General features: G+C 44.4%; 2 protein-coding genes across 2 annotated transcripts; one reads left to right on the top strand and one right to left on the bottom strand.

Annotated features, from left to right (window-relative positions):
- Positions 1 to 240: 240 nt before the first annotated feature.
- On the bottom strand, positions 241 to 1,341 carry LOC142397867 (uncharacterized; the record flags this gene model as incomplete). Its single annotated transcript, XM_075481622.1, has 1 exon — positions 241 to 1,341. A coding segment is annotated over exon 1 (1,101 nt), but the record flags the coding sequence as incomplete, so codon positions are not given.
- A 13,684-nt stretch (positions 1,342 to 15,025) lies between these two features.
- On the top strand, positions 15,026 to 17,101 carry LOC142387994 (E3 SUMO-protein ligase ZBED1-like). The gene is made up of 3 exons (XM_075472809.1): positions 15,026 to 15,191; positions 15,234 to 16,276; positions 16,562 to 17,101. The coding sequence occupies exons 1-3, from the start codon at positions 15,026 to 15,028 to the stop codon at positions 17,099 to 17,101; spliced, it is 1,749 nt and encodes a 582-aa protein (XP_075328924.1).
- Positions 17,102 to 17,963: the final 862 nt, after the last annotated feature.

The following is a 17,963-nucleotide window of genomic DNA, read 5'->3' as shown; positions in this document are numbered from 1 at the left end:
CTAAAAAACTCCAACATCGCTGTCCTTCTCCAATGGGAGCCTCTTGCCTACCTGCTCAGTTAAATCCTAAACTCATCAGGAGATGGGAAAATAAGTGTTTGATGTACATACCTCACAGTGATTCTTCTTGGATCGTCTCTTTCTGCCGTGGCTTTGTTGGTGACTCTGAAAGCCACGTGGAGTCGTTAAATTTTCATCACACTGGGAATCACTGCATGCTTGTGCTCCATTGCAGACAAGCTGATGTGTTTTTAAAGTAGGGAAGTAACGAAAGGACTTCCCACACTGGCCACAACTGAAAGGTTTAACTCCACTGTGGATACGTTGATGTGTCATTAAGGAACTTTTATCAGTAAAAGCCTTCCCACACTGTCCACAACTGAATGGTTTAACTCCACTGTGGATACGTTGATGTGTCATTAAGGAACTTTTATCAGTAAAAGCCTTCCCACACTGTCCACAACTGAATGGTTTAACTCCACTGTGGATACGTTGATGTTTCATTAAAATACTTTTATCAGTAAACGCCTTCCCACACTGTCCACAACTGAAAGGTTTAACTCCACTGTGGATACGTTGATGTGATATTAAGGCACTTTTATGAGTAAAAGCCTTCCCACACTGTCCACAAATGAAAGGTTTAACTCCACTGTGGATATGTTGATGTATTATTAAGGAACTTTTCCAACTAAAAGCCTTCCCACACTGTCCACAACTGAAAGGTTTAACTCCACTGTGGATACGTTGATGTTTTGTTAAGGTACTTTTATGAGTAAAAGCCTTCCCACACTGTCCACAACTGAAAGGTTTAACTCCACTGTGGATACGTTGATGTGTTATTAAGGTACTTTTATGAGTAAAAGCCTTCCCACACTGTCCACAACTGAAAGGTTTAACTCCACTGTGGATATGTTGATGTCTTATTAAGAAACTTTTCCGACTAAAAGCATTCCCACACTGTCCACAACTGAAAGGTTTAACTCCACTGTGGATACGTTGATGTGTCATTAAATGACTTCTCTGATTAAAAGCCTTCCCACACTGGCCACAACTGAAAGGTTTAACTCCACTGTGGATACGTTGATGTGTTATTAAGGCACTTTTCTTAGTAAAAGCCTTCCCACACTGTCCACAACTGAAAGGTTTAACTCCACTGTGGATACGTTGATGTGATATTAAGGCACTTTTCCGACTAAAAGCCTTCCCACACTGTCCACAACTGAAAGGTTTAACTTCACTGTGGATACGTTGATGTTTTATTAAGGAACTTTTCCGACTAAAAGCCTTTCCACACTGTCCACAACTGAAAGGTTTAACTCCACTGTGGATACGTTGATGCATTATTAAATGAGGTTTATGAGTAAAAGCCTTCCCACACTGGTCACAACTGAACGGTTTAACTCCACTGTGGATACGTCGATGCGTTACTAAGGTTCTTTTATGAGAAAAACCTTTCCCACACTGGTCACAACCGAACGGTTTGACTTGACTATGTATATGTTGATGTCTTATTAATTCATTTTTCTGATTAAAAGACTTCCCACACTCGTCACAGCTGTGTGGTTTCTCTCCGTTTAATGTGGTTGACAGATCTTCATCATTATCCTGAAGGGAATTAGGTTCCACTGTGCTTGGGCTTTTAAACTCCTAAAGAGACAAAAAAAAGAGACCATGAAGAACAAAGTTTATATATGTATTTAGCATCTCAATCCCATGAGCCAACTCCTTCTCACTGCTATTAGAAATAAGCACCTCTGTAATAACAGAACTATGACACAAAATGACTGAAACTGGTAATATCTTTATATAGATTATCAACTGATCCTGTAACAGAGTCAAACTGAATACTGAATGAATTTGTAGTTACACAGTGGGATACTGCACAGATCTCTATTCAGATCTGCCATCAGGAGGACTCTGATGGAACATACAACACTGAGGCAGGTAAACAACCTGTTAAATATTGATAACTGAAGATCATCCGATCAGAAACAGGGATATCAGAGCATCATGGGTTCATCCTCAACTCCGAAACCTAAACATTCTCCCTCTTCATAGGTCCGTAGCACTAACACAGGTGACCGATATGTAATCGACCAGAATATATTTTTGGGAACTATATCGTAATGAAACCGTCTCACCTCTTCTGAAGAAGCCATTTTCCATCCGTAGTGGTTGAGTTGAGAAAACAAAATGTCTGCCAACATTCCTCCTTTGTCTTCTGTTAATCCCACCGAGCACCTGTAGCATCAGATATTCATTAGCCCCCATCATTGTTTCATATTCATCAGCCAAAACAGTATGTTTGACAAAGACAGTCTGGGAGAGGACCTTTAAGTTCAAGACCCTTTGGGACAGATAAGATAAAAGTGAAAAAGCACACTCTCCTTATTTTAAGGATAAAGTACATAAATCCATTACATTCCACTCAGTGGAGGTCAGGTTGTGGAGGGAACATGTCCAGTTGGGACCTCATTATCAAATGATCTATCCACTCCCTTTATTGAGCTGTTAGTGTTCCCCTGATGGACACACAGTTTTCCATATAACACTGGTGTTAAGATCTACTGGTGAAACTAGAGTATCTGAGAAAGATGTTTCATAGGGGTCGTTTTTGGGGATCAAAGGTCAAAGAAGCAGAAAATAAACAAAGTTAGTCCTTAGAATCATAAAAGTCCTCTTTCTGAACCGTAACAACACAACAATCTCGTGTCAAATTAACTTTAGCCTGAAAAAAGTTATACATTAAACAAATTCTTATTTTGACAATTATTAACTGATATTTCAGATTCATTAGTTCTCTGTTCAGAAGAAGGAGACGGAGGATGTGCTCATCCTGCCCCAACCCCCCTTCCTGCCTGGGGTTGTTCAATGGCTTCTTCAACATGACAACAGCTGAGCAAACAGCAAGTGTTTTAAAAAAACAGAGCATCTGTATCAGTTTGAACCAGTCAGACCCTGAAGAAGAAAGAGATCCTGCAGAGGTTCAACCGTCAGAGCTTCAACAGGTCGCTCATTTCCGCCTGGCGCGCAGCTTGAAAAGGTGGCGCGGCGTCGTGCACCAGTCGAAATTTGTAACTTGGCGCACGCTGAGAACGACAAACCGTATGGACCAAATGGAAAACAGGCTCACGGCTGACAGTTGTGTCATGTAAAATACTTTGTGCAATTATTTGAAAAGAAATTACGTCGTTAGGAATTTGCTGTCGTTTCATTCACTGGAAGCGGCGTTGAATATTAAGCGCTATATAAAACCAATCTTTTATTATGGGTTTCAATGCCGAAGGCATTAGACACACATATTACTCCTGTGCTGGACTATTATTCTTCCGTTTCCGTCATGAATTTCGGTTCACTACTAGTCTAGCAGCAAGCTCAACGAGCGCCAAAATGGTCTTTTTTAGAGGCCTTATAACTCAGCCATAAACCATAACACAGGCCTCATTCAAAGTTTATATGTGACAGGAGACTCTCGGCTTTAACTGAACCAAAGGTTTTGTTGATACATTATACTGTCTATCTGGAGGACAGGAAATATTTTGTTGAAATTGGTAACTGTGTCTCAGACCAAATAGCTATGACCTTTGGGGTGCCCCAGGGGTCAATCCTGGGACTCGTATTGTTCAATCTGTACATGCTTCCATTAGGCCAGCTAATACGCAACTATAATGTGTCCTACCACAACTATGCAGATGACACTCAGATCCAGTGGTTGCGCTAGACTTTGTCACTGTCCTTCATTTTGACGGACAGGGTCGTAAAAATTCCGTCATTGTCCATTATTATCATCCGTCATTTTATTTTAAATGGTAATATACAGGCTTTTAAATGGTAGGCTAATATACAGGCTATATCCTAATGCTTATATTTAATAACTCATGTTTTATTGACTTATTTTCATTTAAAAAATAATTTACAGAACAAGCGTGTATTATCTAATATTTTTTTTATTTATGCATTTCTTCAGAGATTGACGTTCGGTCACTTGTGAACTCGTTTTTTTCGCTGCTAAAAACATTGCGGCTGTTGGGCATATGAACATGTTATTTTATAACGTAGTCGAACGAAGAAAATTGTAGTGAAAATACGAACAGTCCACTTAGAACAATTGAAGTGAAATATGAACAGTCCACTTAGAATGGTTGCAGTGGTAATCTGCAATTGACCTGTTGTAGCTCAAACCTTCCTTCTGGCCCGCATTGATTTGAATAGGGAGCTCGCTTGTGTGTAATCGAACGCATCAATTGAGACTGCTGCCGAGGCGATTGTCATTAAATTTTGCGTCCTTGCCTCCGACAGACGACTTCTCATTGAGGTTTTAATTTTATTCTGAAAGCTGAACCCACGCTCAGCTGCGACGCTGGAGACTGGAATGACCAGCGCCACCTCAGCCAAAGCTCTGAAGTCGGGAAACATGTCTCCCAATGAAACGATAAGAAGCCGGCAAGAGCCTCTGAACATGGGATTTCCTGACCCTGCCAGTATCCTGGAGCATGCGGTCTTTCTGTACGAGAGGTGCAGCTGCATCCCGCGGTGTCCCGTAGTGGTCACAGACGCGTTCCAATGCATCCAGTCCATGCGTTTTCAACGCGCTGTCAGCAGTCGGATAGCGCAAAGCGTTCAGTACAGTGTCGAGGTCTGTGATGATTCCCAGATGCTCTGCAGGGAATCTTTTTTTGATCGATTTTGTGATCTCCGCTAGATACTGGGTGCGCAAATTGGAGAAGGCCTGCGCGTCTGGCTGTGTGAATGTGATTCCACAGAATCTGCCGTCTTGTGATGACTCTTTGAATTTCTTCTCCGCCTCACCTGGCTCATTCATCAGGTCATCTAGGCTAGCGAGTGTCATGTTCACCACTGGCTGGATGGAGGAGATGTTAACCTCATCTTTATGGAAAGTGAGGTTCATGCGGTTCACCATAGCTAACACGTCAGTCAGGAGGTGTGTCAGGGCAGGGAACGTGTACTTCTGGAGCTGCTTCCTCAGGCCCTTAGCTACCGGACAGCCTCTCGCGGCTTCCTCCTCTTCCAGCTCCAGCACCAGAGCAACCCAGTTTGCCCGTACGCCCTTAACTGCCCTCTCCACGGACAGCCAGCGCATAGCAGATGGCTGCTTGAGATTCAGCAAGTCGTGTTCATCCATTTCATTTTGCAGTTCCTTTAGTCTGTGTGTTCGAATCGGGGAATTCTTGTAGAATGTGTAGATGTTATTAATGGTGGTGACATATGCATCTATTTCACGCACAGCCTTTGATGTGTCTCGGGCTGCCAGTGCCGTCCTGTGCGCACCACAGTGAATGTTTATGAGGTAGGGACAGTCATTCTGGCGCAACTGTTGTGCGACTCCGGCCTATTCATCCCACCATCACATTCGCTCCATCACTTCCCAACCCAACGACCCGAGACATCGCTACACCACGACCCGATAGCACATCTTTTATTTTACTTGTGATGCATTCGGCGGTACCAGAGGGAATTACATAGTTGCCAATTAACACAGTTTCAGGCTCCCCGTTCTGTTGAATTGTTAGGTATGTGATCAGCATTTTCTCAACAGTTATATTAGTGGTTTCATCCATTATCACCCCGACATATCTGCTGTTTGCGATGCTGTCATCGATGGCGGTGGTTACAGTCGCTGCAATCGCTTCCTCCATCTGATTGACTGTGTCATGGTGAGTGTATGTGTGTGCACTGTACAAGTTGGCACAACCAGCAGACTGTAAAAGGTGTATCAGTTTGGGGTATTGATGGCCAGGTGTGTTTGTATTTGCCATGTGTAACACAACCTTAAGTTGTATTTTTAGTGCCTCGTTACAGGCAACCTGCGATTTCTCAACGTGCTTTTCCATCTGCACACTCTGTCTTGTCACTGCGCAGGCTTCTATGTGGCTGTAGCTGTTTTTGTGGTCATTTAGGGCCGATTTCTGCATAGTCGTGCAGCCCTTAACAAACCCATTTCTTACTTTAGCCCTCCTGCAGATGTCACAGAACATTTTGCCCCCTTCTGCCCTAAGCCAACTGAACTCCGTCTCCCACTGAACCCTGTACTCTCGCCTGACCTCCTTCCCGCCCGTTGCTTTCCCCGTAGTACTCGCTGCTGGTGCCGCTGGCAGAACAGCCTGCCTTTCTTCCTCCTCCATCGCATCGCATCGCTCCCTCTCTTCTCTCCTCTCCTCTCCTCTCCTCTCTCAACAAGACCACTGGAGATGGGCTTTTTAAAAAATCCCTTTACACTGAGCTGCCTTGACATCTTGCTCCATTGAATGGTAATGCTGCTGTGCTGATCGTAACTCGTAATGCTGACCGTATGCTCGAGCCAGATAGACAACGAATGCACGTGCGATGAAAGAGATGACAGCTAATCAATCGCTAATAAATTGCTAATTAATATGCACGCGCTCGCCACCACCAGGTCGGGCGTGAGGTTACCGGTAGGCTACTTTTATGATTCATCATCTGTCAAAGTTACAGACGGGCGGCTATCAGAACACCCTCGCGCAGCTGGCTACAATGTATCGGCCCACTGAACACCAAAGCTGCGGCTCAGATTGAAAGTTGGTGACGGCAATTAAACTTATGTAGAGTAAGAAAAATGTCATAACTTGCCTATGATTTCAATTGTGTGTTTTATTGTTATTTTTTTATTATTGGTAATGGTAATGGTCAAATCCGTCAAAATGACGGAAGGCCTTCAAATTTTTCCGTCATAGCTGAAAAAAATCTGTCAATGACGGACAATTGTCAGTTAACGCGACCTCTGCTCAGATCTACGTGTCACTGACGGCAGGAGAACACGGGCCTGTAGATACGTTCTGTCGCTGCATCAAACAGATCAGTGTGTGGATGCAAAACTATTTTCTCCAGTTAAACTCAGACAAAACTGAAATCATTGTCTGTGGCCCACAGAAACAAAGAGAAAGTGTTATCAGTCACCTTGAGACTCTCTCTCTAAAACCTAATTATCAAGTTAGAAATCTCAGAGTAATATTGGACTCAGTCCTGAATTTTAACAGCCACATTAAATCAGTAACATCAGCAGCTTTTTACCATCTAAAAAACATTGCCAGAATCAAAGGAATTCAAATTCAATTCAAATTCAAAAATACTTTATTTATCCCAGAGGGAAATTAAATGTTGATGTAGCTCAATTAAATCAAGGAGTTATTATAGATGCTGATGGCTGTGGGCAGGAAAGATTTCCTGTAGCGGTCCGTTTTGCATCCAAACTGAAGAAGCCTTTGACTGAAGAGACTCTGTTTTCCGATAACAGTCTCATGGAGAGGATGTTCAGGGTTGTCCATAATTCTCTTGATTTTATGCAAAATCCTTCTTTGCATTATTGTCTCCAGAGGTTCCACAGTCGTCCCCAGAACAGAACCAGCCTTCCTTATCAGGTTGTTGAGTCTTTTTAGGTCCCTGGTTCTGATGCTGCTGCCCCAACAGATGACGCAAGAGGAAATGACGCTCTCAACAACAGACTTGTAGAATATCTGCAACATCTTGTTGCAAACCTTAAAGGACCTTAGCTTCCTCAAGAAGTACAGTCTGCTCTGTCCTTTCTTGTAGATGGCTTCACTGTTGTGTCTCCAGTCCAGTCTGTTGTCCACATGAACACCAAGGTATTTATATTCCTCAACCACCTCCACTTCTTCTCCCATGATGGAAACAGGGTTTGATCTGACCCTGTTTCTCCTGAAATCTACAATCATCTCCTTTGTTTTGTTAACATTCAAGATGAGATGATTGTTCCCACACCATGCCACAAAGCGGTCCACCAGCTCTCTGTACTCAGCTTCTTGTCCATCTCTGATACACCCGACAACTGCAGAGTCATCTGAATATTTCTGTAGATGACAGGAGTCTGACTTGTACTGGAAGTCTGAAGTGTACAGAGTGAAAAGGAATGGTGAGAGTACAGTCCCCTGTGGTGCTCCTGTGCTGCTGATCACCTGGTTAGACACACAATTCTTCAGTCTGACAAACAGTGTCTAAACCAGACTGAGAAAGACTAATCCATGCGTTTGTCTCCAGTAGGTTAGACTACTGTAACGGCCTGCTCACTGGGCTCTCTAAACGAGCTGTAAGACAGCTGCAGTACATCCAGAATGCTGCTGCTCGAGTCCTGACTAGAACCAGGAAATACGACCATATTAGTCCAGTGCTCAGGTCTCTGCACTGGCTTCCTGTCGCTCAGAGAATAGACTTTAAAACAGCTCTGTTTGTGTACAAGTCTTCATGGTCAAGCGTCAAAGTACATCTCTGACATGTTAGAGCCATATGAACCGACTCGGGCTCTGAAGACCTCAGGGAGGGGTCTCCTGCTGGGGCCCAGAGTCAGGACTAAACAAGGTGAGGCCACGTTTCAGTTTTATGCTCCTAAAATCTTCCAGAAGATGTGAGATAGGCCTCAACTCTGACAATGTTTAAATCCAGGCTGAAAACAGTTCTATTTAGTTGTCCATAAGACACCTGAAAGTATTTTATCTGCACTCTTCACTTTTAAATTAATTAATTAATGATTTTTTATGTTGTTTTTTTGTTAATGATTTTATTGCCTTCTTGTCATTTTATGTAGCTGTAAAGCACTTTGAATTACCTTGTGTACGAATTGTGCTCTACAAATAAAATTGCCTCGTCTTGCCTTGCCTATACAGCTTTGACACAACGGCAGTTTACGTTTTAGGTAGACTACATCTCAGCTGAGGTGTCTCTCCCACTCTGCTTCTCACTCAAAAATTGATACTGCACCAATTCCTCTCACAAATGTCTCTCATGTCCAAAATATCTGCCCGATCTGGACAAATGTTACTTCAAAACGTAGGCATTTTTGTCCTCTTTCACCCAAAGTCACACTCATTGAGCTCTGCCACACATATTTCTTACAAATTGCCTCTGAGCCCAGAGGTCGCCTCTCCATTTCCATTATAAAGGCATAGAAAACGAGCCACACATAGTAGCCGCTGGCTTCTGCCGTCTCTTGGGGCGCCGACGGTTCAAGAATTACTCGGATACGACTTTTACTTTTAGAACAGCGACCGTTTGTTCGAGACAGTAAGCTATAGTCAAAATTATTCTAATTTTAAGAAGCCATATGCTGCGTGTACACCAAGAGCGACCTCTGCTACCTGGTAGCGGAGGTCGCTGGAGAAGCTTCGCTTGTGAATTTGCTTTGGTAGCTTTGGTAGCTCGTGACGTCACATTTAGAATGTTCAATTCTTAAAAGCCCCACGGCTGTGCAGCACCCCCGCGGAAAAAAAAATGAGGAAAGTGAGGTCAGGGACACAAATAAACGTGTTGTAATTTACAATTTGTTATACAAAATATACATCACATTACAAATGATGTAAAACTACATTAGGTACACCTGAGAAGAGCAGGAATAGCAGAGGCAGCTGTGAAAAAGAAACTAAATTCGAAATAAAATCCGCAATAAATCCGAAATAAAACTTAATTGCAGTGAGAAAGGTATACGTGGGGTTACTACACTATTGTATTGAAGCACTCGACACGGCAATTGCAACAGTCTCAGGATTAAACGACTATTGTTTGGATAGGAACTAAAGTTTACACATCTGTTTCCGCGAACCCCGCGGATTGTCGGACCCCTACAATCTGTGGATTGTCATTGGTTTTTGCCGAAACGCGTCATAGCTCATTACCATAAAGTTAGCTGGAGTTTAATCGCTCGAATCCGCTCTGGTCGCTCAGGAAGCTTTGCCACTGGAGAATCCGCTCTGGTAGCCCAGGTAGCTCACCCTCCATAGAGAAATAATGATTTCCGGCGCTCAGGTAGCGTAGGTCGCTCTTGGTGTACACGCAGCAATAGTGTGTGCGCATATGTCAGTTTGCTCTCTGTCTAACACAGACGAGCCGCAGCTGGTTCCGTCTCCATAGCGACGCATTAGGAGCCTGCTCTGTTCTAAGACTGCTTATGAGGGCAGAGCTAAGATGGATGCCCTGTTATAACAGCTTAATGTTATAAATCTGATCTGCGTTTTTCCTTTAAACTGATAGTGGAAAGATGGCGGAGTGAACGGTTCAACTTCTGTGGGCTCCGGTGTTCAACTCGATAAAAAACCTTCTTAAGGGCCTGGTCTTAGGTCAAGTTAGCCAAGTCTGTTAACTGATGCAACTTGATTTCATCGGACATTGAAAAGTAACCTTCCCTTCAGTGTTTTCTCCGTTCTTTTCCAAACTATTTTACCTACGGCTAAATGGCTAATGCGTGCGATGACGAAGACATAGAGTGGATGGAGCAGCAGGGGGACGCCGCACAGGAACAAACGAAAACAGGTAGACATCACACACCGGTTAAAAGCCCCAACCACAAAAAAAATGAAAACGAATTCAGCACAGACGCAAAATGAAGTGTCTAATACGGTGCTCCTTAATGCAATTAATGCAACAAACCCTGACGTGTAAATTTGACACCCAAAGTGAGCACCTTAAAGCTGCCGTCGGCAGGTTTTCAAAATACCGAGTCTAAAGTCGGAAAATTCGAACTGATACAACTTTCAGGTCCCTCCCCCAACCTCTACCAAGCTCCAAACCGCCCCCCAAACCCCTCCCCCTCTGTGGACGAGGTTGTGCACGTGAGTTCACACCAGTGTGCGCGCACACAAGCTGGGGGCAGACTCACGCTCAGCATGGATTTTCAGCATAGAAGATTTGGGTTTTTCGGCTGCTGCGCCATTTTCGCTAAGAAGCCGATATCAATCTGGTCTCTGACCGGGAGAACTTTCGTGCACGTGAATGGGGGGAGGGGGGCGGGCTTGATAGCAGCGTGTGCACAAGCTGTGATTGACAGGTAGCGATTCCTCCCCACTAACGTGATTGGTTAAAAACAGCCGGGAGCGCTCGATTTTTGCAAGCGTGATTACAGGCTTTAGAGGGAGCTACAGAATTCGGGATTTTTCCTAAACAGACTTTTTAATATTCTACTTCCAGAATCCCATGACAGTTCAAGCTAATACGACTAAAAAAAAGTTGCCGACGGCACCTTTAAGTCATGTGAATTCCAACTGCCAGAGAATACAGACACTGTGAGACAAGTTAAGGAATCTGTGGACACCATCACGGCAGCTGTAAAGAGTATCGCAGAAGATGTTAACCGACTTAAGTTACAGACGGCAACGCTCAAAAATGAGAATGCGTCTCTTAGCGAAATGTGTCTGGAGCACGCAAGATACAAACGAAGATGGTCTTTGCAGCTCATTGGTGTTCCCGAGAGGGATGGGGAGAACACTAGGGAAGAAACAATCAAAATCCTGGCCAAAGTGATCCCGATTAGTGAGGAACAACTGCATAATACCATCGATACAGTTCATAGGCTTGGTCAAAGGAAGAACGCTGACAATCACAGAGCATACAAATTAGCATACAATTTGCCATGAGAACTGTTCGAGACCAAGTCTGGAAAATGTCCAAGGATGCCAAGTTTTGCAAGGAGAAGAAAATTCTCTTTAAAGAGGATTTCTGTAAGGAAGACCGCGAGTCCCGTCAGCGCCTATGGCCACGAGTTCAGGAGGCGAGGAGCAGGGGACTCAAGGCTTTCCTCAAAGACGGATATGCGGACTTCCGGTTTGCCATGTGGACAGGGTAGACATAGCAACGGACTGCTCCGGAAAAATCCAGCCTTTTAACTAAATTCACCCCACAGATAGCTAATTTTACGCCACCCATCAATACAAAAACATCTTGGCTAGTGCTTTAATTATTTACCCACTAGTGATGGCCTGTAAGAGTGCGAAAGGAAGTAAGAAGGAGGACGCTAGCTTAACGCTAGAGGCTATCACCGCACTGCTTCAGCAGCACGGGGAGGATTTGACATCTGAGTTCAAATCTTTGGCCAACATGCTTAGCTCCAAGCTAGACCAGGTGCGGCAGGCCCTGGAGGAACAGGCAGAGCGAGTCTCCTCTTTAGAGCTCGCAACAAAGGATCTGGGCCAGCGAGTAGCTAGCCTCGAAGACTCGTGTGCTGCTCTCCGTGAAGACAACGCCAAGCTAAAAGACAAAGTGACGGACCTGGAGAGCCGCAGCAGACGACAGAACATCCGCAGTGTCTTCGGTCTGCCCGAAGACACTGAAAGTGGGCGCCCTACTCAAAGAGATGCTCCCAACCCCACCAGAGCTTGATAGAGCGCACCGCTCTCTGGCAGCTAAACGGCCCGCGGGTCGTCCACCTCGCCCGGTGATCCTTCGCCTGCATCAATACCTGACCAAGGACCTCATCATTCGGGAAGCCAGGAAGAGAGGAAAGCTCGACCACAAAGGTGTGTCTCTTCGTATTGTGCAGGACTACAGCCCAGATGTCCTGGCCCAACGTGTGGAGGATAAGGACATCATGGCGGAGCTTTACAAGCAGGGCTTGAAGCCGGCTCTTCTCTTCCCGGCCCATTTTCGCATTACGCAATCCAGCGGTGCCAAAAAACTTCTCGGTTCAGTGGAGGAGGCTCAACAGTTCATCAAGAGGCTTCCAAAACAGTGAACAGAAGGAAGGTTTTTTCCCATATTAAATGATTTAATATAGATGTGGTGTTTCTGCAGGAGACTCACATCAGGAGCTCGGACGGGGGTCGTCTCCTGGCATGTTGGAGGGGACAATGTTTTCACTCCCATTTTCAGGTTAAGGCACGAGGGGTCTCCATACTGATCAGCCAGAATACTTCGTTAGAGCCCCTCGCCATTGCACTTAAAACCAGTAAGGAGATATCCGGCATTTGGAGGAATGACATGGAACATAAGGTGTCGCTCTATGGAGATGACCTTTTACTTTTTATTTCCAAACCATCAACCTCACTGCCTTTTGCTCTCGATATATTTAGCCAATTTAGTCAGGTTTCTGGGTATAAGCTGAACCCTAGCAAAAGTGAGCTTTTCCCCATAGGTAACAAAGCTGATATGTTAGATTTAGCTAATTTACCGTTCAGAATTGAAAGACAAAAATTCACATACCTGGGTATCACAGTGACAAAAAAACATAAAAACCTCTTCAAAGAGAATTTGATTCAACTGTTGAACCAAGTGAAGGGATCCCTCACAAAGTGGACGCCCCTTTCCACGTCTCTTGTGGGACGTATCAACTCAATTAAAATGAATATACTACCCAAATTTCTATACCTCTTTCAGGGATTGCCTATTTTTATTCCTAACACTTTTTTTTAATGAGCTGGACTCGATTTTTTCATCCTTCATTTGGCAGGGTAAACGCCCAAGGCTTAATAAATTACAACTTCAAAAACCTAAACAGCAGGGGGGGGTTTGCCTTCCCCAACTTCCGGTTTTATTACTGGGCCGCCAACCTTAGATCTTTAGTGTTTTGGTATTTCTACCATAACCTGGACGGCTGCCCCGACTGGGTGGCTTTGGAGCTACGCAGTGGTAACAATATATCCATCCCGGCCGTGCTCTGTTCCCCACTTTCACTCGCTTCATCTTACCTTATTTCAAACCCTGTGGTGAAACACTCGCTGAAAATATGGGGCCAGTTTAGGAAACACTTTAAACTCCATGATTTTTCCCTTTTGAACCATTTTTTAAACCATCTGTTCAGGATGGGGTGTTCTTAGAGTGGCACCGGAGGGGGCTTATTCATTTTAAGGACCTTTTCATAGAGAAGAATTTGGCATCCTTTGAGGAACTTAGCAACAAATATGGTTTATCTAAATCCCATTTTTTAGATATTTGCAAACCAGAAACTTTATTCAGTCTCACTCTTCAGGCTCAGTTTCTCTACCAGAGTGTACACTGTTGGAAACCATCCTATTATTGAACCCGACTCGTAAAGGGATGGTTTCGTGGCTTTATAATAAAATGTTGACCATGAAAGAGACCTCCTCATCTAAACTTAAAACTTCATGGGAAGAAGACTTGAATATGACTATACTAGATGAGACATGGGCCTCTATACTTAAACTGGTGAATACAAAATCTCTGTGTGCGCGCCATTGTCTCATTCAGTTTAAAATAGTACATAGAGACCATCTCTTCAAAAGCAAACTATCTCGTTTCTATCCAGAAATCACCCCATACTGCGACAAATGCAAAACTGCTGTAGCCACATTGGTTCATATGTACTGGTTCTGCCCCGCTCTTGGTCAGTTCTGGACAGATGTTTTCCGTAAGATGTCCAGGTTTGCCTGGGTCGCAGTAACACCTGGCCCTCTCTTGGCTCTTTTTGGCTTCAGTGATGAGGGGTTGCCTTTACCAGCCTCTAAAAGACAGGCACTGGCATTTTGCTCATTGTTAGCGAGACGTACAGTTACAGTTAGCTAAATGGGATTACTTTGTAGGGATTCATTTTCTGTATATCATTTTATGTCTGTGCCAGATAAACACTTCTTTGTATTCACAAACTGTATGCATAAAAGGAAAAAAACAGTGATTAAAAAAAGACGGATATGCGGTTATCGAGGGCCGTCAAGTTACTGAATAAAAAACATTTAATGATCAAAAAGGTATAACTACATTGAAGTAGGGATGTTAACCGATGACCGCATGACCGATGGTTGACCGAATCAACGTCGTCCGGTTAGAATTTTTCTGCCGTCGGTTATTAAAAAAAAAAAAAAAAAAAAAAAAAAAAAACCTAACCTCACTATAAAAACCCTTACTATATCTTTAGAAATGTTATGTGAGCATGAGACATCCCACGATGGAAGAACAACCGCAGCAGAGCTCACGTAGCGCCCTCCTCAGAGGTCCTCTCTTACACCGGTTGCTATGACAACTTGTAACGCCGTACATGACGGGTCCTGTCAGCGCAGTTAAAAAAAAAATCGCCACTATTAACCTAAATAAAGCCAATGTGAAGCACGTTAACCATTATGTGGAAACAGTTAGAACATATAGGCCTAATAAACTTTTATTGTTATTAAAAATGAAACTAGACAAATGTTGCAAATATATAACAGACAAATTGATCAAAATGAATCTATGTGATAGGCTAGGGCCTATTTGGCGCGAGCTTAGAATGCTCAGAACGTTAACAAAAAGTACAAAGCTGACGTATTAGCAGACAACCATGAAAACAACAATGAAAGGGAAAAGCGCAGTGTGGGAACACTTCATTAAAATTAACGACAGCGATGTCAAATGTACGCTATGTGACACCACGTTGAAGTACAGCAGCAGCACATCAACGATGTTGTACCATTTAAAAATGCGCCATCCTCAAGCCTCAACCAGCGGTGACCGGAGAACAAGCCAACCAACGGTGTTAGCTATGCTAGGAGGTAGCTCTAGGAAGTGTGACCAGCAGCGGTCACAAATGATTACAACTAAAATATGTCAGATGGTGGAAAAGGATTTGCTTCCTGTGAGTGTGGTGAGCGGAGAGGGCTTTTTAGAGCTCTTTAAATACCTGGAGCCAAATTTTTCTGTCCCATCACGTCAGACGATCACATCCAGGATCGAGCATCGTTTTGCCAGCAAGAAGGGTGAGCTCCTCGCTGAGCTCTCTGCTGTCAACTATGTGGCCATCACCACAGACTCATGGACTGCGCTCACCACCGAGTCTTACGTGACGGTAACGTGCCACTGGATTGGCAAGGAGTGGCAAATGCAATCTGCAGTTCTTATGACAAGAAGTATGGCAGGCAGGCACACAGCTGACAACCTCGCTGCATCGCTGAAGGAAGCTGTGGACCAGTGGGGCTTGACAGGGAAGGTTGTCGCGTGTGTCCACGACAACGCGAGCAACATAGTGGCTGCCAACAACCGGGAGAGAGTGGACTGGATGTCGGTGTCTTGCTTTGCGCACACTCTGCAGCTGGCAATCAACGACGCATTCAAGATTTTCGTCCATAGAGTGATATGTGCTGCGGGAAAATTAGTGCGCCATTTCAGCCACAGCACCGTAGCATGTAAGGCATTGGAAGAAAAGCAAGAACAGATGCAGCTGCCGAAACATAAGCTCATACAGTCCTGCAAGACTCGGTGGAACTCGGTCGTAGACATGTTCGAGAGGCTGCTGGAGCAGCGGTGGGCGGTGACGGCCGTCCTCTCCGACCGCACCGTGACCAAGCTCCAAGATGCCAGAGTCTTGGAGCTCACTGATGAGTACTGGGCAATAATGGGCGAGCTCAAACCCCTCTTAGAAACCCTGAAATGTGCTACAACGGTAATTTCATCCGAGAAGACCGTAGCAATCTCCCACATTTACCCCATCACCTTCAGCATCATCAGGAAACACCTGCTCGTTGCTGCAGATGAAAGGCCTCGGGTGGCGGAGTTTAAGAGGACGGTTCTACGATCACTAAGTGAACGCATGGAGGTAAGTTATTTTGTCTATAGGCCTAGTATTTTAATTAAGTAGCCTAAGGTCATATAGCCTATATAGTCAATCATTACATATTTAATGATTAATAAAACCACGCCAGGCCTATATTTTATTAGCCCATTATATTTTTGTAAGCTAGGCCTATATGTTGTTATAAAGAAAAATGATTAATTAATCGCATGTGTTCTGTAGGCATGTTGCCTATGCCTACATGTTATGTGGCTATATCTCATTAACAATTAGGCTAATTACATACATTTTATTTACATTCTTCGTCAGGTTGACAGCGAACGCTTGGTTTCAATGCCAGCGCTGATCGCTTCAGCCCTCGACCCACGGCACAAACACATCCCGTTCCTGTCACCAGCAAAAAGAGAGGCAGTGTTTGAGAAACTCAAGCAACTCTGTGCTGACGTGGAGCACGCGATGGGTGAGGACGTGCCTGGTACTATAGGAGAAGGGGACGGTGCGGTGACAGCAGGCCCGTCTGAAATCAGCTGCAGGGAGAGTGCGATGGCTATGTTACTGGGGGACGACTACAGCACAGCCGATGCCGCGGATCCTCAACTGGAGGTGGACACGTACAGAAAAGACAGCCGCCCTTCACTCGACAGCAACCCGCTGGAGTGGTGGAGGGCAAATCATCCGCGCTTTCCCCGGCTGGCGAGCTTGGCAGAGCGCTACCTCTGCATCCCCGGAACCTCTGTACCATCGGAGAGAGTTTTCTCTGCTGCGGGACTTGTGGTGAATCGCCTGCGCACACGTCTAACTCCGGAGCATGTGGACATGCTCGTGTTTTTGAATAAGAATAATTCATAGCCTAATATAAATAATGGGGTGGTGGGGTGGGTAAATTGATCAGTTGATCAGGCCTATTTCACACGGTGTTTATGTGTTCATGTTTGCCGTTTTTAACATTGTTTCAGTTCAAGTTCACCGTTATGTCTTTTGGAAAAAACAATAAAAAAAAAGGTAGAAATTGTTCTCATCGTTATTGCACCATTCTCACCCATTCTCACAGTCATTTTGACGTCAGAAGTTAAGTGTTGCGTGTAGGCTAATGCAAATGTACCCTGACGGTAATATTGTGACAACCTTCACTGCCAGCTTGTTAGTGGCTGCGTGTGGACTACGACATAATGATAATTGTAACACTGTAATGGCAAAAGACACAAGACTAACTTAGCCTACTTGTTGTGATATATTCATCTGTACTTAAATGGCATGACGACAAGAAATGATTGCAAAGGATTTTGTGCAGCATAGGCTACGCCACAGAGGCTGTTGGCATTCGGTAAGTTTTTTTTTTAACGAAGTCATTGGTTAACCTACTCTCCTGTAACACCGCCAAATGCACCGTTCTCTGTTTGTGACTTTGTAACGGGGGCTTTTAAGAGCCCGAGTTCGGTGCCGCGTTTGATTCGTGTTTAAAAAGTTCCGTGACTGGAAGGGCGCCGTTGCGCGTAATGTGTGGCTGTGCGTGTCTGCGCAGGCACAGCAATTATTTTTCTACCCAAAACCCTTATTCCTCCACAAGTACGCCTAGAACTAGTGGTCAATGATTGGGGAAAATGTATAATACCAAGGGCACGAACTAACATTGATTGTGTGGTGGGAGCCTAACCAGTCTAAAACGGGGGCATAACTTGTTCCACGCGGCAGAGAAAGACGCGCGATAGGA

The sequence above is a fragment of the Odontesthes bonariensis genome, chromosome 2 (genome assembly GCF_027942865.1).
Source record: "Odontesthes bonariensis isolate fOdoBon6 chromosome 2, fOdoBon6.hap1, whole genome shotgun sequence".
In the NCBI taxonomy this organism is placed as follows: Eukaryota; Metazoa; Chordata; class Actinopteri; order Atheriniformes; family Atherinopsidae; genus Odontesthes; species Odontesthes bonariensis.
The sequence above is the reverse complement of the archived record's forward strand: the minus strand, read 5'-3'. Positions and strand labels throughout refer to the sequence as shown.

Excerpts from the sequence above, each read along its gene's own strand:
- LOC142387994 (XM_075472809.1), top strand. The coding sequence starts at position 15,026 with ATGAAAACAACAATGAAAGGGAAAAGCGCAGTGTGGGAACACTTCATT. Across the intron at positions 15,192-15,233 it reads TCCTCAAGCCTCAACCAGCG|GAGGTAGCTCTAGGAAGTGT; the intron begins GTGACCGGAGAA and ends TAGCTATGCTAG. Across the intron at positions 16,277-16,561 it reads CACTAAGTGAACGCATGGAG|GTTGACAGCGAACGCTTGGT; the intron begins GTAAGTTATTTT and ends ATTCTTCGTCAG.